Below are 25250 nucleotides of genomic sequence, written 5' to 3' on the forward strand. Positions count from 1 at the left end.
TGTGGGCAAGGGAAAGATGAGCCATCCCCCGTGGGGACCTGCCATGGATCACTGAGGAGAGAGCTATGAGCCCCAGAGCTCCATTTGTGTCCCTACTGTGCACCCCTGCCCCAGATGCACTCTGGCCCTTTCCTCCTGCGTTTTCTGCTGTCAGGGCAGTGATTGCACTAATTGGTATCAGTCACCCTGAGCAGTCTCACCTGGGACCTGCCATCCTGGTCACCTGAGGCTGGGGGGCTATTTAAGCTCAGACTGGGGTTGCTGCTCCTTGCCTGAGCTGTGGATGCAGCCCTGGCTCCTGGTGATTGTGATGATGGTGGCTGGTTGGAGATGGGCCACTCTGTCATGGGGCAGCCCTGTTCCTGCTGTTCCCTTGCATTCAGGGCCCCACTGCTTGTGTGGGTGTGCTGCGTTGCAGCAAAGCCAGAGCCCTGTGTGGTAGCAGCACTTGCCAGTCCCATGAGAATCTCCCTCTCAGTGTCTCAAGGGAGCAAGAATGGGGTTTTACAGACAGCCCTGTGGTCCATCTCTCCATCCTAGCATCTCCATGGCCCGAGATCCTGTTGAGAGGTGCTGCAGAAGAGCATCAGCCCGGCTGGCCCACACGAGAGGGCAGGTACTTCTATTTTGGGAAGGCTTAGCCATATCTTTCCCTTTGTGCTGGGCTCTGCAGAGCACCGGTCCCTGCCGCCCCCTCCCAGAGCGGAGACGGGGAAGGACGGGGCAGCGGTGCTCGTTCTCCGCTGACAAGGCAGTGCCGTTATTCTTGCCTTTGCTGGGGAACCAGCTTGAACTTTTTCATGTGACGGCTTCTGCTCTTGCGAAAAGTGCCTGGGAAAATAGGCAAGAGGCCCACGCTGAGATGTGGCCTGCTTTTCCCATCGCCAAGCCCACGTGCCGCTGCCCGTGGGCAGGGACAGGAAGGCCGTGACACACGCGAGGCCGGGGGTGAGTGAGAAGAGGAGCAGATGGGCTGTGTGGGATGTGAGCGGGGCTGGTGCTGCGCTCCAGGAGGGTTTCCAGCCCAGCAGGCTTGAGAGGGTTCACCTTGGGAATGGCTCCGCTTATCTCGCACCTGCACCTGTACCGTGCCTTGCACCCAGGGGAGCTGCATGGCCTGGCTATGGGGTGGGGGGGAGCTCTGTGGGGCTGGCTGGGGTTTGGGGGTGTGGGAGGGATCCGCCGCTCAGCCCAGGCAGGAGGAGGGCCGAGTTCTTGTGGGCACAGCTGGGCTTTTGGTGGGACAGGGCAGCACTGTGGCTCCGGGCACTGCGTCTCCTTGAGACATCTCTAGTCCTCTGTCTCTGTGAGGATGCTGCTGGTTGCACATCCTGGGGAAAAAGGAGGTACCAGGGACCTGAACGTGGGTGGATGGGCAGCGGGTTACAGGATCCCACTCTCACCTCCTGCCAGTACAGGTTGCATCCTGCCGTGGTGAGCCGGACCGTGTGCCCTCCTTCCCCTGGCTCTCGTCCCACCTTCGTTATCCGCCTTTTAGCAGCCACATAATCTCCTTTCTCGCTTCCTTTGCAGCCTTTTGTCCAACGCAAAGCCAGCTCCAGCGGGAAGGAGACCTAGGAGCAGGAAGCAGGTGGCTCTTCTTTCCTTGGCCCCTTAAACCTGGGCCACAGCCCCCAAGCTGGGACACCCTGCAGGTGATGCAAGGGCTGGGGGCCAGCTGTAACCCCCCTGGGGTGGATATGGGGCTGGGCAGGGGCCATGCAGTGGGGCTGGCGATGGAGTTCGCACTGCATCACCCGGCCTTGGGCAATGCTCTGGGAGCCCATCAGCGCCTGCTATGACCCAGCTCCGCAGCTGGATGGTGCCCCTGAGCCCTGCACCCTTGGTGGGGATTTGGGTGCCGGCTCCGGGTGCTTTGACTGAGGAGAGGGGTTTCCCTGCAGTTACTGGTGCTTCAAGTGGTTTTACAGTGGGAAAATGCCCTGTGTGTGTGCAAGCGGCTCATGGTGGGGCATGTTCTGCTCAGGCTTTGCAGGGACCCCTGGGCAGCAAAAGCTGGACTGGATGGGAGCACCTGGTGGTCCCCAAGGCCTGGCAGGGATGGGGTCGGTGGCCTGGTGGGCAGCAGCTGGATGACAGAAGGCAGGAGGCATGAGCCACCAGACCCGGGGCTCTCTCTGATGCAGGTCCAGGAGCCTGTTGGTACTGCCATGTGGGGCTGGGAGTGCCAGGGCTGGCCCCACGGGGCTGGGGGCTGCAGAGGCGTGCCTGGAGACAGGCTCCGGTGCCTCCATCTGTGCTGCTTCCAGCCCTGCCAAGAAACATGAAATGGCACTTCTGCTCCGCGGTGGTGGCAGCCGCGGCCCGGGGGGCCTCGCCGAGTGCCAGCTCTCTGCTGCCAGCACCACCGCTCTTTCTGAGCACCCAGCTCTGGTCTGGTGTGGGGAACCAGTGAAGGTCACCAACAAGGTCGGGGACATCTTGCCCCTTGGCTATTGCCACCAGGTCTCGGTAGCCAAGCTGCTCCTGGCAGAGCCCAGGTGGCGATGCCACTGTGCATGCTGCCTGTGCCGTGGTCAGGCAGCTCCTTTGTGCGGGCATTTTGGGGGAGTGGAGATCCACACCCACACTGGGTGCAGGCAGTGGGAATGGCCATGTGTGCTGATGGTTATGGTGGCCCTCACCACCGTAGTGATGAGATGCTGGGGGACAGGGGATGGACATCCCGTTTGGCAGCTGTGCATGGCAGGGAGGGAGGCTGGGCAGGGCTCAGCCTGGGCACTGTGAGCTCCTTGCTGTCCTGCTCCGAACCAAAAATCCTTGGCATGGAGGGGACAGCAGGTTCAGCTGGGGGTGCAGGCGCTGCGGCACAGCCAGGCAGCCCCTGTGCCGAGTGGTTTGGCACAGCGAGGCTTCGGCTGGCGCTGAGCTGAGCAGTTGAGTCACGCTGCTGCCCGGAGCGGTGCCAGGCAGGGCTGCTCAGCAGGGCCTGTGTGTCCAGGCCACCGTGGAGCTGGTGGCCTCCCAGGGGTGGCAGAGACCCAAAGTGGGGGATATAGGGTAGGGCTGTACCCCAGGACAGGGTGGCACCCTCCTCATGTTCCCCCAGCACAGGGGATGTGTCCCCTGCCTTGGGCACCCTGAGCACCCATGGGGACAGAGGGGAGTGGGTGGCTGAAGGTCCCTCGCTGGCTGTCCCCGTCCCTGGCTGGCTGCCGGGCCCCAGGGAACAAGATGAGCAGTCTTGGGGAGCACGGGCACCCCCCGCCCTCCCCGGCCCACGCGCCCACTTGCGCCAGCAGCTCTTGGCACATGGGGAGTGTGTTCCTGGCAGCCCAGCCCTCTCCCATCTGGTATTTATCTCCTTCCCGAAATCCCTCCTGCTGCGGTGGGGAATGCCTGGCTCCAGGGGGGACCCAGGTCCCACTGCTCACTTCGCAGCAGGGCAGTCACGGTGCTGATGTGGGGAAGAGGCTGGGCTGAAAGCTGGGGGAGGAAAGAGGAGGGGACCCCCCCCCCCCCCCCGAAACGCACGTGGGTCCCAGGAGGTTTAGCTGGGTGCTCTGGGGCATCGTGGCTGGCTGCAGGCCCTGGGGACAATGCCACAGGGGCACCATCACCTCAGGCAAGCTCCCAGCCCAAACTGGTACCAATGGGGGCTGCTACCCTGGGGAGGGGCTCATTATCCATTCATCTGCCCCCTCCAGTGCTGTTGTCTGGCTACCAGAGGCCTGCTATTGCTACACCCCTCCCCCCCACCCCCTCCAAAATCCTGGGTGCCCCAAAGCCACAGGAGCCAGGAGAGCCTGTGGGTTGCCTGGGAAACTGCAGCCAGGCACTGATGGGGAGCGGTCCAGGGGAGCAGTTGCCATGGAGACCGGAAGAGCATGATTGCCTTGGCAACAGTCCTGTTCCCCTCCTCTTCAGGGCTGTATCCTGAGGAGGTGTACCTCAGCCGGGGGTCCCCTACCCACCACCCACCAGTGAGTGTGCACCCAGGCCAGGTCCCTGGGTGGGGATGGAGGTGGCGGCGCCTGCCCACCCTGGGGGAGAGCCTGGGCTGCTGGCGCATCCCCCTAGCTTCACGGCGCAAAGGAAGAGGCGAGGCCAAGCTCGACTCCTTGGCTTTATCACTCCACACACCACCACAAGTCGCTCCCACACCTGGTCCTCGCCAGGAAGTGGGCAGGAAAGCTGGGCACAGCAGGGACCAGAGGCACAGGCAGGCTCCAGGGTGCCCTGGGGCTGTCCTCCCACCCCAGGAGGAGAGCAGGGACCCTGCAGAGAGTGACAGAGGGACACAGTCTTCTTCCCCAGGTGGCAGAATAGCTAGCAAAGGGGCATACTTCACCACTGCCAGCCCCTGGGTTCCCCTGCACGGTCTAGGCAGTGGCTGTAGGCACATGGATTGGGGGCAGAGGGTGGTGAGGACAATGGCGGCACCAAGGCGTGCCACTGCAGTGGCTGTAGGGGCAGGGGTTGGGTCTCTGTCCACACAGGCAGCTGTGTTCTGCCAGTCCTAGTCTTGCCCCTGCCATCCTCCCCACAGACAAAGCCACGCTCTGGAAGAGCCAAACAAGGGAGAAGTCCTGTGTGGTTTTGGGGGAGCTCTGGGCTAGGAAAGGGGCACAGGTCAAACAGACACTTGCCAGAGGAACACCTTGGTGTGGGGCTGGGGACTCAGCTCGTCAGCTCAGACACTCACTGAGTATATATCCTCTAAGCCTCCATGTTCAGTGGGAGGGTCCCTTTGGCAAAGAAAGGGCAGATGAGGAGACTATAACTCCTCCCCTTCCAAAAACAGAGGTGGGAGACACACCAGGACCGTTCCCACCCAACAGGAATCACTCAGCTGCATGTGAGGGGACAGCTGAGATGCCTGCAGGCTCTGGGCTTGTCTTGGTTCACGCTGCACCTCCCTGGGCTCCCCCACCAGGTGCTCTCAGGCCTGGTAGAGGGGTACCACACGGTCAATGGGCCCCCGGCAGATGGGGCAGAGGCGGGCAGGCAAGGCCTGGAAGCAGCGGAAGCAGCAGCAGATGTGGCCGCAGCTCAAGAGGACACACTCACGGGGCCGTGTCAGGCAGATCACGCAGGAGTCCTCGGGCCCCCCGTCCCCAGCCTCCTCGCTGTCCGGCTCCTTGTCCTCACTCTGCTGCTTGAGGCGGGCGCGGCGGTAGGCACGGCACAGGGCATGCAGGAGGACGGCCAGGCCGGCTGCGGCACACAGTATGGCTGCCCCCTTCCAGAGCCCCCTGGCCGACTCCAGCTCCGCCAGCACCGTCTGCCAGTCCCCCAGGCACAGGAAATACTCGCCCCCCTGGGCTGGTGGCTGCAGGTGCAGGGAGCCATCGGGGTGCAGGGCCAGCTCACCGATGCCTGTCAGCCCAGCCCCCACCCGTAGTATCTCCTCCGTTTCCAGGATGCCCTTTGGCTTCTCCCCGCTCAAATACTGGCCCAGCAGGTCGCGGAAGCCATGGGCTGGCTGCTGGAACCGCTCATACACCGTCTCCAGCGGCAGGCAGACAGCACGGAGCGGGCTCTCCACGCTCACCTGCGTCACCGCCTCAGTGTCCGGCGAGGCCAGCAAGAAAGGGACAGTGTAGACCTGCTCTGAGAGCACTCGCTCGCTCTCGCTCCTGCAAGCAGAGAGTGCAGTGCTGGGATGCAGACAACATGGAGGAACTCGAGCTCTTAGGGCTGAGCTGAGGGTAGGGACTAGAGCCTTTAACCAAGCTGCTTTCTGCCTCTTAAGTGGTCCCAGAGGACAGGGGTCTGGACCCACTGGTGCAAGCCCACCCCTGCAGTCCCCTCCATCGCTCACCAGCTCCGGGCCAAGCTGTTCCAGATCAGTCGATGCTCTTTCAGAAGCAGTTTCTGGATCACGCCCTGCAGCCCCTCATGGTAATGGCTGGTCAGTGCAGCCTTGGCTGGCAGCACTATGCCTAAGGACCAAGGAATGCATCACAACCGAAGGAGGAGAGCTCGACCTCTGTCGCTGGTGTAGGGCCACAGAGTTTCCTTACCTTCCAGGGCAACGTAAGGCAGGCACCTCCCATCGGTTGCAGACACCACTGCTGGTAATTCATCATCAACCTGGAGTTTTGGGGCCTCCTAGAAGAGCACACACTGAGCATGAACACTGTCGGGGCAGATGGGCTCACAGGCAGAGGGTGGGCCATGCACGGCTTTGTAGGGATCTGCGGCAGGATATGACCTGCTTGACCATGCGCATCATGACACCAGTAGGGGATGCAGTGGGCTGCATCAGCGAGGTGGACCCAAATCAAAGGCTTTGAGCTGGGCAGTGCAGGGCAGTGGGGAAGGGACAGCGGGCAGGAGAGAGCATCCGAGGGACAGAGCTACCTGTATGCACGCCACCACTCTGGCTTTCTTCCTATACAGGTAGTAGAAGAGACCGGAGAAGGCAAGGCTGGAGCCCAGACACAGCAGCTCCCCGGGCGTGACTGGTGACGCGTCCATGGTGCCAGGCTCAGGCGGGACACCTGCAAGGCGAGCATGCTGGCTGGGGGACAGGGCCGTGTCGGCCCCGGGGCAGGGACACCCCAGGACGCTGCCAGCCTCGGGCCAAGCCTGCCCACGGCCCTTCTCGGGGGCAGCTCAGCTCCAGCACCCGTGGGTGCCCAGCAGCCCCGGCCCAGCCCGGCACCCCTGGCCCAGCCCGGGTCCCAAGGCGCCGTCTCGGCCCGCACCCGGAGCCAGGCCAAAGCCCGGTGCCCGTGACCCAGCCCGGGCCCTGTGCCCAGGGTCCCACCGAGGCCCGGCACCCCTGTCCGGGCCCGGCGCCGCCGCCCTGCCCCGGGCCCAGCCCGCCCAGGCTCGGCCCGGCCCCGCCACCGCCGCTCACCCCGGCCGGGCCCCGCTGCCCCCCGAGGCGCCCGGACCCCGGCCCCGCCGCGCTGCCCGCTGGGAAATGGAGTGCGGCCCGCGCGGAACGGCGGCGGGCCGGGCGGAGCCCGGAACCACAACTCCCAGCAACCCTCGCGCTGAACTACAACTCCCGTCGGGCCTTGCGCCCCCGCGGGCGGGACTCCAACTCCCGGCGGCCTTTCCGAGCACCCCGCAGCCTCGGCCCCCTAGGGCCGGCGGGGCCCGGCGCGGGGACCCCGGTGCGGCGCCGGGGGCGCGGAGCGGGGGGAGGGCCCGGCCGGGGCGGGCCCAGGGGCTCTGCGGACGGGCCGGGGGCAGGACGGGGTCAGCCGGCTGTCCCCGCCGCTGCGGCGCAATGGCAGCCCTTGGCTGGGGGCCGGGCCGGGGCGGTGCGGCTGTCCCAGCCCGGTTCCTGCCCTTCCGCTGCCCCGGCCTCACCCAGAGCCGCCCTCGGCGTCCCCCGACCGCTCTGCTTCGTGCCAGCCTCGCCATGCCTGTGGCGGAGGGGTGACCCGTCCCCACTGGCCCTGCCGGGGATGCCGGGGCTGAGCCTCAGCCCTGCGGCTGCCGTTCTCCTTCCCTGCGTGGTTGCTCCCCTCCCTCCCTGCCTCCCTCCCGCAGGGAGGATGACATCTCCTCTCCTGCTGCTCTCCCTTGGTCCCTCGGGATTTCTCATCTCCTGCTCCCGTCCCTAGGCATAGCTCATCTCCCACACATCCTCAGGCTCTTCAGTCACCCCCTGCTCCAGATCCCACCTCTCCCCCTTCCCCGACACTATGAAGGACCCGGAGCCGCTGGAGTACGTGGAAACTGCTTTTAATCGTTAAATAAACTCAGCAACAGCCACCCACAGCTGAAGGCACCAGAGTCCCCACTACCGCCCGCTGGTCCCAGCAGAGATGGATGGGGAAGCCAAGCCGGATTGGGAGGGGGTAAGGGAAGTGCGGAACCAGGTCTCTCCCGGTCTCCATCTCTGGCAGGTCGGGGGGCAGGAGCAGAGGGGGACTCGGCTCTAGTGCTCTCCCTGGGACCCCTCTGACCTGCCCGCCCAGGAAGGACACGGCGCTGGGGGGGGCTGAGCTGTGCCTCTCTAGCACATCAGGGTTGCGGGGCAGAGCTGTATTTTGGGGATGCTACGGCTTCTCTGCCAGCCGTGCCTGGCCCCAGGCTGGGGATTCGGGCTGCGGTGAGCATCTGGTGTAGGACCCTGTGTGCTGGGGAGGGGGGCAGAGGCGGGGCGAGGCGGCATGTGGTGTGTGCACAGGGGGGACCACGACAGGGGGTGACCCGGGGGGTGGCCCTGCTCTCTGCCCACGAGCCAGCTCTAGCAGCTGGTGAGGGCTGGGGGGCGCACAGCAGAGCATCGCATCCCCTCTGTCCCCAGCACCCTCCCCGTCCCTACCACACCTCACAGTGCTTGCCGGGGTTCATGGGGGACCCCAGAGGGCAGCCGAAATGTTCGACAAAGTCCCGGGAGTTGCTGAGGGTGCCGATGACGCGGTACTTGTCAGGGCTGTGGGGGTCGGTCACCAGCCCTTCGTGGGAGCTCTCAGGTGTCCGGACGGAGCACCACACCTGCCGGAGCAGGAGCAGCCTCAGGGACAGGGGAGGCAGAGCCTCCCGGGCAGGATGGGGGGCTGTGGAGGGGCCAGGGAGGGATGAGGAACCCACCATCCAGCTCCACCCTACCTGCGCGAAGCCCACAAAGAAGAGCTGGTGGTTGGTGAGCCCCAGGGCTGGTAGGCGCTTCTCTTCCCCATTCTTCTGCAGCCACGACTTGTACGCCTACAAGAGAGGTGCCCTGAAGTCCCAGCGAGGGACAGCCAGCCACAGGGGTCCATGTCCCCTCGGGATGGCGGCGCTTACGTTGTAGGCTGCCTTGAGCCCACCGTTGTCGGCGATGTTCTCGCCCAGCGTCTGCCGGCCATTGACCTTCTCGCGGTGGACGGTGTAGCGGCCGTACTGCTCTGTCATGCACGCCGTCCGGTTCTTGAAGGCCTCCAGGGAGGAGTTCTGCCACCACGGCCGCAGGTTGCCTTCCTTGTCGTACTCCCGCCCTGCGGGACGGAGCCATGGGATGAGGTGGGAACGGAGGACACCGGCCACCTGCAGAGCTCCCGCTGCAGGGGATCCCGAAGCAGAGTGGGGTGTAGTGGGGACAGCCCCAGGGGACACCGGGGGACCTGGAGCCTTGGGTCCATGCCCAGAGGACATGGTGTCCCCCAGCCCCTGCTCCGGGTGGGCTCCGGCTGGGGCTCAGCCATACGCTTAGTTCCTCAGCCATCCCCCAGTGCATCCCTGCTGTCCCAAACTGGATTTGTCACCCCAACTTCCCACATTGACCCCATTTCAGCTCCATGGCTGCAGTGAAGGTGCAAAGCAGAGTGGATGTGAGAGGGACCCGTCGCGGGGAGGAGGATGAGGAGGGGGCCGGGGCTGCAGGCACCGTGTCCTCACCAAGCGGATGGAGCGAAAGCTGCACAGAGAAGCCGGGGGGAGGTATCGGCAGGTGTCACCTGGGGAGACAGGACGATAGAAGGGGGGGGCAGCTGGGAGGGCACGAGCACGCATGATGCAATGGATGGCAAAGCGGGACCCCTGCACGCCCGTGGCACCCCCTCCCCATGCCGAGGGCAGGGGGTGGGTGGGGGTCCGGGGCTGCAGGAAGGTGATGGGGATCAGGGCCAGTGCTGCCTGTGGGCTCTCACCTTGGTCGTCAAACGCGTGGGTCAGCTCATGCCCCATCACCACGCCGATGCCGCCGAAATTGAGGGCTCTGCGGGGCCGTGGGAGAGAGCTGGTAAGTGCAGGGGCGATAATGCCATCACAGCTTGCCCCCAGCCTGTGCACCCCATCTGTGTCTGGGGCACCTGATGAGACTCTGCTCCAGTTGGCACCCAGCTGGGAGTGGGTCCTGCTGGGGACACCGGTGGCCCCACAGGGACTTTGTGGCTGTCATGGCTGCGGGATGTAAAGCCTGATGGACCCTCACCCCTCCTGGGCTTTGCTTTGTTGCTGCTGGGAGGCTCTGTGGGGTGCTGGCCCCAACCCAGCCGGTGTGCCCCCACCCCCAGGAGATGACCCCCCATCCCTGTGCCAGGCTCACTTGGGGTGGCTGCGGGCGTAGAAGGGAGCCTGCAGGATGCCGGCGGGAAAGACGATCCCATTCTTGGTGGGCAGGTAGTAGGCATTGACAGTCTGCGGGGTCATGCTCCACCTGGGGCAGGGAGGTGGGACAGGGGACAGACAGGGATGCGTCCTCTCTCTCCCTGCCCTGGCACCCTCCTGTGCCATCTCCCACGGTGGGTTCCCTCTGCTCCCCTGCCCATGGCTTGCACTGCCACCGTACCCCGTCCTGTGACCAAGGGACCCTGCAGATGTCCCGAGGACAAGCCAGAGCCACCGCAGGTGACCTACAACACTGTGCCACCCCATGGGGGCACCTTCTCCCCAGTGAACCAGTGCCATCCAGACTGTGCTGGTGTCACATCCTCCGCACACCCTCCCTGGAGCCCTGCCCCTTACTGGTCACGGTTGGGGGGTTTCCGGAGCTGGTCGGCCATCACTTTGGCGGAGAAGTTGTAGAAGTTGAGCATGTTCTGGAAGAAGGAGTCCTCTGAGACCTCGTACTGGTGAGGAAGAGGAGGGATGAGGAGGGGTCCACCAGGGGCTGTTCCCCCGACCCTGGCCAGGATGTGCTCAGTACTGGGGTGGCTCCATGTAGCATCCCATCCCAAACAGGTCCCCCAAATAGGGACATTGCCCCACCATAGGGCACCGCAGGGTTTGGCATGAGCAGGGGCTGGACCTTCTCCCCATGAGCTGGGTGTCCCCCTACCCCATCATAGACATCATCCAGCTCCTTGTTGTCCAGGATGAAGTCGGGGAAGCCGATCATGTCATAGATGGCATCTGCCTGTGTGGGGAGAGGCCCCTGTGGTGAGATGGGGTAGGGGGCTTCTCAGGACCAGGGATGGTCTCCCACCCGCTGCCCTCCATGGGGTCACCTTCTCCTTTGCAGCCTGCCTGGTCTTCTCATCCATCCAGTCCAGCTGGTCCAGGGACACCTCGAATGCCGCCCGGATTTCGCTGATCATCTCCTCAGCCTGAAGAGGGAAGGGAATGAAGCCCCCCTGCCTCCCCACAGCCCCCCTGCCCCCCACAGCCCCCCTGCCCCCCACAGCCCCTTAGGCAGATACAGGGCAGGCAGGATGTGACTTCCCCGGGGTTGGGGGTCCTGTTTCTCTGCTCCCCTCCTCCCAGCCCTGGGGTTTAGGGGGGAAAGGGGGGGTTCCTGCAGATGGTGATGGGGAGGGGATGAGGGCAGAAGCGTCCTCACGATGGCCTTGCTGTCCCGGTCGAAGGTCGCTTTGACAAAGAGGGAGCCCAGGGCGAAGCCCAGCGTGTCGTCCGTGTTGGAGATGCAGGTTTGCCAGCGGGGTGTGCAGGACTGTGGGAGTGAGACGGGGGCCCGTGAGACCCCCAGCCTCCTCCCCTGCTCTGCTTCTTTCCCCCAACCTGGCTCTACCCCCTCCCCAGGAGGGACATGCTCAGCAGCTAAACCCCCATCCTGAAAGATGATCCCTGGGTTCACTCTGCAGCACCTGCGGCTCAGCATCCCAAGGGCATCCCAAGGGCAGAGCTGGTCCTGGCTGTTTCCAGGCTGGGGGCAGAGGGGGATGGTCCTGTGGCCCCCTGTTACCTTCCTGGTGCCGTAGAGAGTCTCCAGCAGCCTCTCCTGGGCCGTCTCGAAGCGCTGGTCCAGACTGGAGGCTGTCTTCTGCACCAGGTTCCAGATCACGTAGTTGTTCAGGATGCTGTGGAGGCAGAGAGATGCCGCGGCTCACCACCATCCATGGGGATACCCCAGCCTCCAAACCACCAGTGAGCCCAAAATGTGCCCCCGCTGCAGGGGCAGCCCCAAATGGGGCATGGCCGGGGAGGCTCACAGGTGTCTCACCTCCTGTCGGTGCCGTTGATCAGGTCAGAGACCTGCTGGAGGTAGGCGTCCCCGTACACCACCACAGGCTCTGTGTCTGCCAGCTCCAGCGGGGCCAGGGCATAGGACAGGTAATCCAGCCAGTCGACAGCAGGGGCCAGGGTCTGGAGGGGAACACAAGAATGCAGCACCTGGGTGCTTGGCACGGCTCTGCCCCATCCTGCCTGGCACGAGAGGGTTCCCTGGGGCAGGGGCTGTGCTCCCCGGGAAGGTCCCAAGGTCCCTCAGCACCCCAGATCCCTTCTCTGTCCCACTGGACAACTCCCACCTTGCATCCCCAGAGGGTTTGCCCAGGCTATGCCATGCTGTGCCCACCTGCAGCTCAGCGATGCTCATCTTGTGGTAGATCTTCTCGTCGTCTCGCCGCTCAGCTTGGGGCACAGTGATGTTGGCCAGCTGGGTTTCGAAGTCCAGCACCTGCCGCATCTGGAGACGGGTGGGCTCCGGGGCCCCCCCCAGCAGTGTGCCCAGCTCCACCATGTAGTCCAGGTATGCTGCCAGGACCTGGCAGGACCCCGAGCACCGTCTCAGCCCCGGCTGCAGCTCATCCCACCTCCCCAGGGGGCTCACAGCCACTGCCCACCCCAGACTGGGGTATGCCCTGGCACTGCTCGCACCCCATTGTTGTGGGATTCCCCCCGTGGCTGCGGGCAGGGTGCCCAGTGCCCAGCCTCACCCTCTCATTGGCAGTCTTGTTCAGGTAGTAATCCCGAGATGGGAGGAAAAGCCCTGACTGGTCCACCTGGGAGGAGAGAGGGGCAGCATGGGCAGCCTGGTGCCCAACGGTGCCCCCCACAGTGCCCACCACCCCTCCATGCCAAGGTGCCAACCTGGATGATGTTGCTGTTGGAGCTCTTGGAGTCTGCCCCCACATACACTGTGAAGAAGGGGGTCGCCCGGTACGTGCCTGACACCATCTTGAGGACCTCCATGAAGCTGGTCTGGTTCCAGGAGCCGGTGACATTCCACCCCCCGATCTGCTGGCAGACAGACCCGGTGGCTGCCCCCTCCCCAGTAATGAGAAGGTCCATGCGGCAGACGTGCTAGGTTGAGCCCCAACAGCTCAGCTCAGGTGTGGATGGCCGCCCACCTTGTCGATGAGCTCCATGAGGGGCTGGGAGCCCAGCTCCTCTATCCTCTGCTCCTTGAGGCAGGACAGGTAGTACCGCTGCGTCTTCCGCTCCGCCTCACTGCTGGAGTTGAAGGTGGTGTTCTCTGCGGGACGCTGCGGGTCAGCCCCGGGGATGCTGGGGCTCTGCCTGCCTGTGCCCAGAGGTCACCCCCCCAGTGGCCAGGACCCCTCCACCAGTGCTCACCTAGGAGATGCTTCATGATGGCCTGGTTCTGGTCCCAGATGCTGTTGAAGGTGCTCCACTTGGAGCGTCCATTGGGCAGCGGGTTCCTCTTGATCCAGCCCCCGCACGAGTACTGGTAGAAGTCCTGGCATGGGTCTGTCTCCGAATCCAGAGCCTCCAGGATCTTGCTGGCCACCCGGACGCAGGCGTCCGTCAGGCACGTGCTGTGAGAAGGATCTGGCAGGGAAGGCATGCCTGGGGCTGTGCGCCTGTGCCAGGGGAAACTGAGGCACGGAGGGGGGCCCAGCTCTGCCTGCACCCCAGGGCGGGCAGAGGACCCGGAGCAGGAGCTCTGCTCTGACCCGTCGCTCCCTGTCCTGCCGTGTTACCCCTGGGTGTGGGGACACCATCACCACCTTGGTGAGGACACAGGGACCCTCCCTACCTCTGCGGTACTGGATGGCCAGGGCGATGACAGCGATGCCAAGCAGCAGGGCCAGGGAGACGGCAACGGCGCAGAGCACCAGCTCCAGCTGGCTGCGTGAGGCCAGGCGGCTCAGCCATGGCTCTGGCCCCTTCCGAAACCCCACCTGAGCAGGAGCAGGACCCACCATCGCACCACAGCGGGAGCAAACCTCATTGCTCCCACTTCCCTTCCCTCCCACTCCCCTGTGCCTGGCTTAGGACCAGGGCATCCCTCAGGGGGTGCCCAGGGCAGCAGCCTGGGCGAGCTGACAGTGTGTGCTGGTGGCCTCCCCAGCCGCAAGGAAGGACGATGGCCCAGGCACAGTCTGTGCCGCATTTTGGCTGCCTCCCAGCACATCCCTGGGGACAGGCAGGGCTGGCTTGGCTGCCCGCCCTGCTCCTGCTGCCCATCCGGCTGTGGGTAGGCTCCAGCTGAGGGTGAGAAGGGGGGTTGGGAGGATGGGGAAGGGAAGGATAGAGGTGCCAGGCAGACCTCACCTCCACGCTGTCGGGAGAGGCGCTGCCATCTCTTGCCGGCTCTGGCCCCTCATCGTCCTGCAGCGTGGCACGCTTGTAGTCGGGCATCTGCTGAGGGAGGGAGCGGGCTGGGATGTGGGTGTGGGGGTGGCTGGCCCCCACCCACCATGCCCTCCAGCTCTTAGGGTGAGGGCCGGTGCCCACTCAGGGGGTGCACCCTGACCCTCCTCGGTGCACCTGGGCCTCTCGCAGAGGTTGTCCCCAGGGTGGCCCCGGGGAGCACAGGGAGAGCTGCTGATGGGGGGCTCGAGGGCTTGAGCTGGAGCATCCTTCCGCGTCGCCATGGCAGCAGTGGCATCAGCCCTGCCGACAGGTGCCACATCGCCCGGAGACGTGGTCCCTGTTGCCAGGCAACCGTTGCCTAGTGCTGCTGCCTCACCCCTCCTCCCTCGCCTGGAACTTTCCATGCAGATGTGCACCGGTCCAAAACATCTGGAAGTGCCTCCCGTCCCATCCCGGCCCCGGGGTGCCCAGGGTACAGGGCTGAGCCTGTGCAGGCAGGGTGTGCAGGGGGAGAAGGGGCACTACGAGGGGTGTCAGCCGGCAGGGCCAGGATCCCCTCACTCCAGGCCTTGTGAGGCAGCCTGGCAGGGGATGCTTGCACTGACCCAGCCGTGACGGCTGCTGAAGACTCATCCAAGACGGAGGTGGTGGAGCTAAGCCAGCAGCTTTGGAGGGGGTGATGAGCTAGAGGAAAAAGCTGTAGGCTTTGATGGAAGAGAATCAGCAATGCTGCTGGTCACGAGCCATCCTTAGGCTTCAGAGTTGACGCCTGGGTGGGTTGCAGCTCAGGGTGGGTTGCAGCTCACCCCCCTATCTGTGCTGCACACTAAGGTGGATGCCTCGGGGCTGTCTGCATGGAAGGAGCCAGGCGGAAAGAATGATGGGCAGCGGATGAAGCAGAGCAAGCACCTCGTGCCCGCCTCTGCCCACTGCCATCCCACCAGGGCAGTGGGGGCTTTGCCAAAGACTGCCGCAGCGGGAGGGCGTGAATCTGGGATCGACAGCTGGCAGGAGCCCCTTGCCAGGGTGGGTACCCAGGAACTACTGGTGTGACGAGGGATGGCTTGGCATCCTGTGGGAGGTTGACCAGCCAGGTACCCCCGCCACCCTGGCTCCCTCGACATGCTCCCCTCCCAAGTGGTCCTCATCCCCTGGGCACCAGCTGGCAGCAGCCCCTCCCCAGCACCTCCTGGTACCCCCAAGGCAGGGATAGGACCTGGTCCTGGGGCTTCTCCTGCCCCCTCCATAGGGCTGAGACCCGCAGGGGCAGGCCCCCCTGCTCTCTCCAGGGGTGCTGCCTTGGGGGCACCCTACGAGCAGCATCACTGTACTCCAGGTGGGCTTCATGTCTCGGCGGAGCAGGGTCTGTGGGGCTGCCTCTGAACTGCCCCACGTCCCTTTGCCCGACCCCAGGCGGAGGTTTGGAGGAGCCCTTCCTCCCCCGTTTCCCCCCAGCCGTGGGGGACGAGGACCCTCCAGCCACGCAGTTCCCCCAGCCCCCTGCATCCCCCAGCCTCCCGCCCCCCGGGCTCCCCCGGCCCCCCCAGCCCTTCCTCCCGCAGCCCCCCAGCCCTTCCAGCTCCTTGACCCCTCCAGCCCTCGGGCTCTCCTCTGCCCCGATCCCTTCCCGTCCTCCTCGCCGCCCCTTCGCCCCCCGAACCGGCGCTCCCCGCCACCTCCCTGCCCCTGCCCCTGCCCCACTCGCCGCCCTGCCCCGCCGCCATCCCCGGCCCGGCCGCGCCGCTGCCCCAGGCACTCACGGCGTGTCCAAGCTCCTGGAGGGCCACGTTCATCCTGGCCATCCCGGGCCGCCTCCCGCCTAGCTCCGCTCCCCGCTCGGGCCGCGCCGGGCCCCCGCCACAGCCGCAGCGCCGCCTGCCTCCGCCGCCGCCATGGCCCGCACCGGGAGCCGCGCCGCTGCCAGGACCGGGGCCGGGCAGGGACGGGGCCGCGCCGGAGGGAAGGAGCCGCGGGGGCTGGGACCGGCTGGGGCGCGGTCCGCAGGCACGGGGCGGGGGCGGCTGGGGCCGGCGCCCCGGGGGTGGCTGGAGCGGAGGTAGCGGCGTCCAGCCCGGTCTCACCGCTCCGCTCCACCCGGCCCGGCCCCGCCGCCAAGGTGACCGCCGTGCGCACGGGAGGAGGCCCGCACCGGCGCCCGCACCGGAGGCGCACCTGCACCGGCACCGCCACACGCACGGGGAGCCGCACCGCCACCCGCACCCTCGGCAGGCGGGAGACGCACCGGCACTGCTGCTCGGACCGACACCCGCACCGGCACGGGGAGCAGCACCCGCTCTCACACCCGAGCGCCCGCGACAGGCACCCTGGCACACGTACCGGCACTGGGCTTCAGCACCCGGGGAGGCACACTGGCAGCGCGCAGCACCGGGCATCGGCAGCGGGGTGGTAGCGCTGCACAGCCGCAGCAGCACACCCTGCCCTGGTACCCGGGCACACACCCCGCGCACGCCCGGGTGGATGCACACACAGACACCGACTCACCCCCCCGCTCCGGTTCTCCGGGGCACGCCGAGGTCACCCCCAGGCCCGTGTCACCGCGCACGGTGTGACAGTCACACGCACACGCGTGTACAACCATCGTCACTGCCGAGGCGGCGGGCAAGGGGAGGCCGCGGCTGTGAGCGCAGCCACGCACCCGCCTCAACACCTCCCAACTGCCCAGGGCAGGGTGTCACCGCAAGTCACCCACCCGGTGTCCCGGGCATGGGGGCAGCGGCCTGCGGGGGGTGTCCAGGTGCAGGTACCCAGGTATGGTGCCACCTGTCCTCTGGGGTGCAGGGCACGCAGGGCCTGTGTGGGTGCCCGGGTGGGTGCAGCAGTGACACCTCGAAAAATGTTGGTGGGGACACGCCTGGCACCGCACCTGCTGCCCGGGGGTTCCCCAGCGAGCACAGCCCGGGCTGCTGCCTGGGGTGGGGAGAAGGTGCCCCCGGGGTGCTCGGTGGGGCCGGGCGAGGCAGTGCCCCCACCTGAACTGCGGGGCCGGGGGCACAGGGTGGCACAGGTCTGCAGGAGGGGGGTGTGTGTGTGAGCACACGTGGAGGGGCAGGGGCACAGGGGTGCCCACGAGCGTCTGCGGCGTGTCGAGGCCCCGCCGACCCCGCCAGCCCCGGGCAATGCCACATCACTGGCCCGGCTCAGGTGGCACCGGTGCCCCTTGCCAGGGTGGCGGAGCTCCGACCCCCGACCTCGCCCCCGGCTGCCCGCGCTCCCTGGCAGTGCTGGAGCCCCGGGCCGGGCCGTGCTCCTCCCGCCGCTGCCGGAGCCGGTGCTCGGCGCTGCGCAGCGCACGTGGGGCCGCCCCGCCCCTCGCCCCGCCCCTCGCCCCGCCTCCGGTGCGCGACGGTGTCGTCACGGCAGCGCCGGGCGGCGATTGGTGGTGGGTGCGTGCGGCGCGCAGGCGCGGAGCGGCGGTCGTGCGGCGGAGCGGCCATGGACGCGGGCGGCGGCGGCGGGCAGAGCCGGGTGCAGGGCGGCCCCGGGTCGGGGGGCGACGAGAAGCCTACGCCGCCCTGGGGCCGGGACCACCGGGAGCCACCCGCGGGGCCCGAGAAGGAGCAGGAGCTGGTGAGCGCCGCCGCGCCGCGGGCTGCAGCTGAGTCACGGCCCGGCCGGGCCCGCGTCACCGGCGGGGCGGGACGTCATCCCACGTCACGGGGGCGGCCGGCATCTCTCCGGGGGCGCCTGTGGCGTCGCCGGGGCTCCCTCCGGCGGGGGCGCGTGACGTCACCGGCGCGAGGGGGGCCGTGACGTCTCGGGGGTGCCCGCGTGACGAAGCTGAAGGCTCCCCGCCCTGGAGGGTGGGGGGTGCGGCGGGGCAGGGGGCTCCAGCGTCTGACATCGCTGGAGTGGAGTGAGGGGAGCCGTGATGTAATCGGGGTGCACCTGGGACACTGGGGACTATGGGCGGGTCCTGTCTTTGCCTGGCATGGAGGAGGCCTTGGGGCTGCCTCTGGGTAGGGGGGCTGCTGTCGCTGGGGGTGCACCCCTGAGGGGCCGGGCCTTGCTGTGCCTCTATCCGTAGGGATGTTTCCATACAGCACTGGTTAATGAGGGAGGTGCTTCTCACCCCCTGGGAAGGGGTGGTCTCTTCGGGAGGGTGTCTCCAGTAATGGGAAGCTTGACCTCTCCAGCAGCACTGGGGCAGGACAGTGTCCTGGGGGGTGTCACTGTGTCCTGGTCCCCCTGCGGCTTGGGGTGATGCCCCACCTCTGTCACACTGGGGATGTCTGTGCTGGACAGCCTTAATTCTGCTTTGTCCTGTGCATTTTGGCAGTCTGAGGAGGACAAACAGCTGCAGGATGAGCTGGAGATGCTGGTGGAGCGCCTGGGGGTGAGTCTGTGCTGTGCCCAACCTGCGGAGCCGGGAGCCTTGGCCAGAATTGGAGCCCATCTGTCCCTCACTTATGATTGTTCCTTGTGCAGTGGAGATTGGAGAGGGGGTTCACCTTGAGCGGGGCCTCTCCTTGTCTGCTGTGGTCTGTCCCTCAGCCTTGCTGCCTGTCTGACCTGTGCCTGAGGGACCTCTGGCTCCCTCTGCACAGAGCCACAGCTGTGTTTGGGGAAGGCTGGCGGGGTGGTGGTGCAGGAACCAGCCCCCTGCTCCCTAACAGGCAGCTTCCCTCTGCAGGAGAAAGATACGTCCCTCTACCGCCCAGCCCTGGAGGAGCTGCGGAGGCAGATCCGCTCTTCCACCACCTCTATGACCTCCGTCCCCAAACCCCTCAAGTTCCTACGGCCACATTATGGCAAGCTGAAGGAGATCTATGAGAACATGGCTCCGGGAGAGAACAAGGTAAAGGCTCTTGACTCCAGCATCCCATGAGGCTGGGGAAATGGTGGTGGGGCAGGTGATGATAGAGCCCTCCGGACCTCGTGATCTAACATGATCCTCTCTGACTTGTTCTGGTGGATTATAACTTGCCAGGGCTGTGCCTTTGCTGCCTGTGATGGCTTGTGGGCGCAGGAAGGGTATTGTGTCCCTGGCTGCCCCTGCTTCCCCATGCCGAGCCGTGTGTCTCAGCCCTGGTGCTCTTTCCTCAGCGCTTTGCGGCAGACATCATTTCTGTTCTGGCCATGACCATGAGCGGGGAGCGTGAGTGCCTGAAGTACCGGCTGGTGGGCTCCCAGGAGGAGCTGGCATCTTGGGGGCACGAATATGTCAGGTAAGCGTGGGAGCAGGGCTTGGGGAAGGACAAGGGCTCAGGGGGATCTCCCCAAGTGCTTTGACTCTAGCTCACCTGGGAGGTGTCCCGACTTGCTGGACTTGTGCTCTGCTGCCCCTGTTATGTCTGCACATGTGTTACCTCATCCCGTCCCCACAGTGATTTGCTCTCTGCAGAGTTCTTGTTGCGGGGGCCTCTGTAATCTCTGCTCTTAACCCTGTTCCTCCTCTGGGCTTGTCCCCCATAAGCTCTTGCAGGAGTATGGGGCCCCTGTAAATGATACACAGCCCTGACTGACTGGTAGCAGCTAGCTGCTGCCGGTCCCTGGGGCTGGGTGAAGTTGGTTTCTGTGGTGGTAATGTCCCTTTGTCCCTGCAGGCACCTTGCAGGGGAGGTGGCCAAGGAGTGGCAGGAGATCGATGAGGCTGACAAGGCTCAGAGGGACACGCTCCTCACACTGGTCAAGGAGATCGTCCCCTATAACATGGCGCACAATGCAGAGCATGAGGCCTGTGACCTGCTCATGGAGATTGAGCAGATGGACATGCTGGAGAAGTACATTGATGACAACGCCTACTCCAAAGTGTGCCTCTACCTGACCAGGTGAGGGACCTCAGCAGCCTCAGGTGCTGGAGGGGGCCTGGTCCCTGGTGGGCTGAGGTTGCCTGACGTGGTCATCACCCTCATGCCTGTCTCCTTCTCAAAGCTGCGTAAGCTACGTCCCAGAGCCCGAGAACTCAGCCCTCCTGCGCTGTGCTCTGGGCATCTTCCGCAAGTTCAGCCGCTACCCTGAAGCCCTGCGCCTGGCTCTGATGCTCAATGACGTGGAGCTGGTGGAGGACATCTTCACTTCCTGCAAAGATGTGTAAGCAGAGACTCATTCCTTATCTTCTGGGGCCTTTGCCCGTTGTGGTGGGGCATTAGCCACCTGTCTGGGCCAACTTGGGCTGGATCCCGCCACCACCAGAGGTGTCTGGGCGTTTGGACTGAGACTCTTGTCCCTGAAATCAAGATGGGCAAGAGTGGGTCAATTCTGGGCTGCTCTTGTGTGCTTCTAGAGCACCGTTTGGTGAGTGCGTGTTTGTGCTGGGGCTGGCTGTGGTCTGGGCACTTGTGAAACCTCTTACCTGTGCGCAGAGTTGTCCAGAAGCAGATGGCCTTTATGCTGGGCCGCCACGGGGTCTTCCTAGAGCTGAATGAGGATGTGGAGGAGTACGAGGACCTGACCGAGATCATGTCCAATGTCCAGCTCAACAGCAACTTCCTGGCCTTGGCCAGAGAGGTGAGTGTCCTGTCTGGGAGAAGAGCCCTGGGCTGCCTCCAGCTGTGGTTGCCCTGGCTGCCAGGCTCTGTGGCCAGATCTGGGAAGAGATCCTTCATCCCTATGAGCTTGGCCAGGCACCTCCTGGAGAGGTTGTCCTTGCAGGGCAGCTGTCCTGGGGTGTGCTGGCCAGGAGGTAGCCCCTTTCTCCTTTGTCTCTGCAGCTGGACATCATGGAGCCCAAAGTGCCAGATGACATTTACAAAACTCACCTGGAAAATAACCGTAAGGGCTCTTGTTGTTGCCTCTGTCATTTCTCCTGTGGGGAGCTCCTGGGACTGCGAGGCACCTCTGGGCCGGCGCAGTCGGCTGTGTATGCCGAGGTAGGCAGATGGTCTGCCTGTGGTCTCTGACCTGGTGTGGAGCAGACCCAGCTGCCTACCATGGATTTGGGCTCCTTCCTGCTGGTGGTGGGACAGGTCCTCCATGGCGTGGGATGGTTGTGTGGTGGAGGTCTGGCAGGGTTTCTCTTGCTGCTTGGCTCACCCCAACATTGTTCCCCAGGGTTCGGGGGGAGTGGTTCCCAAGTGGACTCTGCCCGGATGAATTTGGCGTCCTCCTTCGTGAATGGCTTTGTGAATGCTGCGTTTGGACAGGACAAGCTGCTAACAGACGATGGCAATAAATGGTTGTACAAGAACAAGGACCACGGTGAGGGGGGATGGCTGGGCAAGGGCTGGAGGTGCCCCTAGGCTTGGGGTCCCTTTTGGGTCCCTGCTGAAAGCAGGGATGTAGGGCACAGCTGCTGCTGGGCTGCCCCGTATCGCTGGCCACCACCTGCCCCAGGCAGGGCACATCAATTCAGGGCTGACATGGGCTCTTCTCCCCTGGAACTGCAGGGATGCTGAGTGCTGCAGCCTCCCTGGGCACGATACTGCTGTGGGACGTGGACGGGGGCCTCACACAGATCGACAAATACCTGTACTCCTCGGAGGATTACATCAAGGTCGGTGGCACTGATCCTGGCAGGGGCTCTATGGCTGCGTGGGGCAGCCCCGCTGTGGGCTGGGTGTGTGGCTGGCTCGGGGAATGGTTGACCTTGCCTTGGTCCACCATGTGGCTCAGCTCCTGCCCAGAGAGGGTTGGATGCTCTGTGTCCCAGCTTTTTGAGTGGCTCACAGCAAGGTGGGGAGCTCTTGGGGAGTGCCTGAGGCACCTTTTGTGGTTCCCTCGTCACAGAGCTATGAGCTTCGGCCTGCTCAGATGGATCCAGAGTGGTGTTGCTCACTTGGTACCAACTTGCCCATCCCAGGGAGCGGGTGTAATGTGTGGGGTGACATTAGTCACTGAACTGGCAGGGAGCTTTGTGTGTTGGTGACTGGTGTATGACGATGCCTCTGCCTTGCAGTCGGGAGCCCTCCTGGCCTGTGGCATCGTCAACTCAGGGGTGAGGAATGAGTGTGACCCTGCCCTGGCCCTCCTGTCTGACTATGTCCTCCACAACAGCAACACCATGAGGATCGGAGCCATTTTTGGGTAAGGGCCTAACCCCAGCCTCCCCCAGGCTGCACAGGGTGGTGCGCAGGGCGATCCCCCTTAACGCTTCCCGCTAATGCTCCCCTGGACTCCCTGCAGGCTGGGGCTGGCATACGCGGGCTCCAACCGCGAGGACGTCCTCACTTTGCTGCTACCTGTGATGGGAGACTCCAAGTCCAGCATGGAGGTAGGGAGCAAGACAGGGTACACCTGGGCTTCCCGCTTCCTTACCCGGTCCCCAACAGCTCCTGTGGATGCAAGGGCTGTCCTGCAGTCGCTTTGGGCTCCAGGAGCCAGGCTACATGTCCGTGCCTGGCCCCGTGCTGTGCCAGAAGTGCATGACCCTCTTTGGGGGCTAGCTGTGGGCCAGCTTGCTCTACGCTGTCCTCACACGTGCAATGTCTCCTTCCTTCCTTTGCCAGGTGGCTGGTGTGACCGCCCTGGCCTGTGGGATGATATCAGTGGGCTCCTGCAACGGGGATGTCACCTCAACCATCCTCCAGACCATCATGGAGAAATCGGAGACGGAGCTGAAGGACACATATGCCCGATGGCTGCCACTTGGCCTGGGCTTGAACCACTTGGGTAGGGCTGGGCAGTGCCAGTGCCTCGTGGGTTGGGGAACAGGGTGGGAGCATCCCTCTGCTGCTGTGCTCTGACCACTGTGCTTTCCCTGGCAGGGAAGGGAGAAGCGATTGAGGCCATCTTGGCAGCGCTGGAGGTGGTGTCGGAGCCGTTCCGCAGCTTCGCCAACACGCTGGTGGACATTTGCGCCTATGCAGGTGAGTTGCAACGGCTGATGAGGCAGGAACAGGTTCTGGACCCTTCTGCTGATCCTGGCCCTCCGCTCTCACCCCCAGGCTCAGGGAACGTCCTGAAGGTGCAACAGCTCCTGCACATCTGCAGTGAGCACTTTGACTCCAAGGAGAAAGAGGAGGACAAGGACAAAAAGGACAAAAAAGAGAAGGAGAAGAAAGAGAGCTCAGCTGACATGGGGGCTCACCAGGTGGGGAAATGTGGGCTGAGGCCCATTTCCCAGCTGCAGAAACTGGCATTGGGGTGGTCCCTAAGCCAACTTGCGGAATCAGAGCTGGAGGAATCAGCCCCCAGCAGCATCCCCCGCTTTCCCTGTTCCCCTGGGCTGAGGGTGTGAGAAACATGGGTTTTGGGCTGGGTGCCCCCTGCCTGGCACTCAGTGCCTGTGTCACCACAGGGTGTAGCAGTGTTGGGAATCGCACTCATTGCCATGGGCGAGGAGATCGGTGCTGAGATGGCTCTGCGCACGTTTGGCCACTTGGTGAGTGGGGACAGCACGGAGCTGGGAAGAGACTGGGTCTTGCCTTGCATCTCTGTAGACGTTGCTGCCCTTAAGCTGGGTCTAACACACTTTCATCTCTGTGCAGCTGCGGTACGGGGAGCCCACCCTCCGTCGTGCCGTGCCTCTGGCCCTTGCGCTTATCTCTGTCTCCAACCCTCGGCTCAACATCCTCGACACCCTCAGCAAGTTCTCCCATGACGCTGACCCTGAGGTCTCCTACAATTCCATCTTTGCCATGGGCATGGTGGGCAGCGGTAAGCTTGTGGAACAGCCTGGTTTGGGGCTTATGCTGGGGGGAAGGTGGGGCACCCAAGCTGTATACCCTACCCTCTGCCTGTACCCCCTTTTCTCCAGGTACCAACAATGCCCGGCTGGCAGCGATGCTGCGGCAGCTTGCCCAGTACCATGCCAAGGACCCCAACAACCTCTTCATGGTGCGGTTGGCCCAGGTGATGATCACTTGTGGCGGGGAAGGGGCAGGTTGGGATCCCTGCCCAGGTGTGGGAGGGTGGTAGTGTCCTGGGGGTGTCTTGGTCTTGCTGGGCAGGGCTGGGGGGTCTCAGGTGTTACCCCACCGTGCTCTTAAGTGCTTTCTCTGCCACACCAGGGCCTGACCCATCTGGGCAAGGGGACGCTGACCCTGTGCCCGTACCACAGCGATCGGCAGCTCATGAGCCAGGTGGCCGTGGCTGGGCTGCTGACCGTCCTCGTGTCCTTCCTGGACGTGCGCAACAGTGAGTACTGTGGGCTCGGTCCCCACCCTGGCACCCCTCTGTCCTGCGGAGCGGGCATTGCTCAGCTTCCTTACTTCTGTCTCCCCTTCAGTTATCCTGGGCAAGTCCCACTACGTTCTCTACGGGCTCGTTGCTGCCATGCAGCCCCGCATGCTGGTCACCTTTGATGAGGAGCTGCGACCTCTGCCCGTGTCGGTTCGGGTGGGACAGGTAAGGGTTAGCCGGAGCTGGGGAGGGGGTGCTATGGCATCCCTGTGTGTCCCTGGCATTTACCTCGCTCCTCTCCCGTAGGCTGTGGATGTGGTGGGCCAGGCGGGCAAGCCCAAAACCATCACCGGCTTCCAGACTCACACAACGCCAGTGCTCCTGGCGCATGGAGAGCGGGCAGAGCTGGCCACAGAGGAGCACGTGCCTGTGACGCCCATCCTGGAGGGATTTGTTATCCTACGCAAGAACCCGAACTATGATGTTTGAACCAAGGGGGGGTTGGGGGGGTGGGTAGGTGGTTTGGGTGGGGGGGAAAAAAATCTAGTTTGTTTTTGTTACAAGGAGTCAAGGAAATAAAGTGTGGAGACTCTAGTGCTGCTGTTCCCTTTGTGCTGGGGGCGTGGGCTAGGCTCTGGCCCCATCAAGGGTGCCCGCTGCCCTTGAAGGCCAGTCATGCTGCAGACTCTGAGAATCAGGGTGAACACAGGGCTGGGGGGTCCACGGGTGTTCCCAGTCTGCCATGGGCCTGGCTCCTGCTCCTCCCTAACCTGCACCTGGCCCTGCCCCTGTTGCACCCTGGGTGCCTGTGTCTGGTGTGGCAGGGTGTGCTGGCAGCGCCCAAGTCACCTCCCTGCTGTGCTGGCACCTGCCTCGGCCCAGTGCTGCCACCTGCCTCGGCCCAGTGCTGCCTGTCCCTTGCCAGGACTGCTCTTCTGGGGGATCCTGGGTGGCGACTCCTTGGCTTCAGCTGCCCCTGGGGTACACAGGGCTCTGCTGGTGTTCTGTGCTGCTCCGGTGCCAGGATTAGGGTTAAAATCAGCTTTGGGGGCAGGGTGGAGGCTGTGAGGGTATTTTTA

General features: G+C 64.5%; 3 protein-coding genes across 8 annotated transcripts; 1 reads left to right on the forward strand and 2 right to left on the reverse strand.

The window, feature by feature from the left end:
- Positions 1-4069: 4069 nt before the first annotated feature.
- LOC104374879 (mitochondrial ubiquitin ligase activator of nfkb 1-A) lies at positions 4070-6462 on the reverse strand. 2 transcript variants are annotated; one of them, XM_086618439.1, is made up of 4 exons: positions 6328-6462; positions 5988-6075; positions 5786-5906; positions 4070-5600 (listed from the first exon to the last, which is right to left on the reverse strand). In XM_086618439.1, exons 1-4 carry the CDS (start codon positions 6442-6444, stop codon positions 4904-4906), a joined length of 1023 nt encoding a protein of 340 aa, XP_086474565.1. In that variant the 5' UTR covers positions 6445-6462; the 3' UTR covers positions 4070-4903. The 2 variants fall into 2 exon arrangements, with proteins under 2 accessions (XP_086474565.1, XP_086474564.1); XM_086618438.1 differs by having other exon boundaries at positions 4070-5621.
- Positions 6463-8250: 1788 nt separating this feature from the next.
- ECE2 (endothelin converting enzyme 2) lies at positions 8251-15953 on the reverse strand. 5 transcript variants are annotated; one of them, XM_086618750.1, is made up of 19 exons: positions 15912-15953; positions 14110-14196; positions 13592-13736; positions 13168-13383; positions 12942-13066; positions 12682-12828; positions 12528-12593; positions 12167-12355; positions 11813-11955; positions 11555-11669; positions 11192-11302; positions 10860-10958; positions 10691-10768; positions 10378-10481; positions 9959-10069; positions 9561-9628; positions 8719-8909; positions 8542-8637; positions 8251-8427 (listed from the first exon to the last, which is right to left on the reverse strand). In XM_086618750.1, the coding sequence occupies exons 1-19, from the start codon at positions 15951-15953 to the stop codon at positions 8251-8253; spliced, it is 2310 nt and encodes a 769-aa protein (XP_086474876.1). The 5 variants fall into 5 exon arrangements, with proteins under 5 accessions (XP_086474876.1, XP_086474875.1, XP_086474874.1 ...); XM_086618749.1 differs by having other exon boundaries at positions 12682-12831; XM_086618748.1 differs by having other exon boundaries at positions 14110-14199.
- A 1651-nt stretch (positions 15954-17604) lies between these two features.
- Positions 17605-24661, forward strand: PSMD2 (proteasome 26S subunit ubiquitin receptor, non-ATPase 2). The gene is made up of 21 exons (XM_086618443.1): positions 17605-17739; positions 18449-18505; positions 18803-18967; positions 19216-19337; positions 19716-19940; positions 20044-20202; positions 20475-20619; positions 20823-20883; positions 21163-21309; positions 21498-21604; positions 22007-22134; positions 22234-22321; positions 22557-22719; positions 22815-22916; positions 22995-23140; positions 23348-23431; positions 23538-23706; positions 23807-23901; positions 24060-24186; positions 24278-24396; positions 24478-24661. The coding sequence occupies exons 1-21, from the start codon at positions 17605-17607 to the stop codon at positions 24658-24660; spliced, it is 2727 nt and encodes a 908-aa protein (XP_086474569.1). The 3' UTR covers position 24661.
- The last annotated feature ends 589 nt before the right edge of the window (positions 24662-25250 follow it).

This window comes from Tauraco erythrolophus, chromosome 11, assembly GCF_009769465.1.
Source record: "Tauraco erythrolophus isolate bTauEry1 chromosome 11, bTauEry1.pri, whole genome shotgun sequence".
Taxonomy (NCBI): Eukaryota; Metazoa; Chordata; class Aves; order Musophagiformes; family Musophagidae; genus Tauraco; species Tauraco erythrolophus.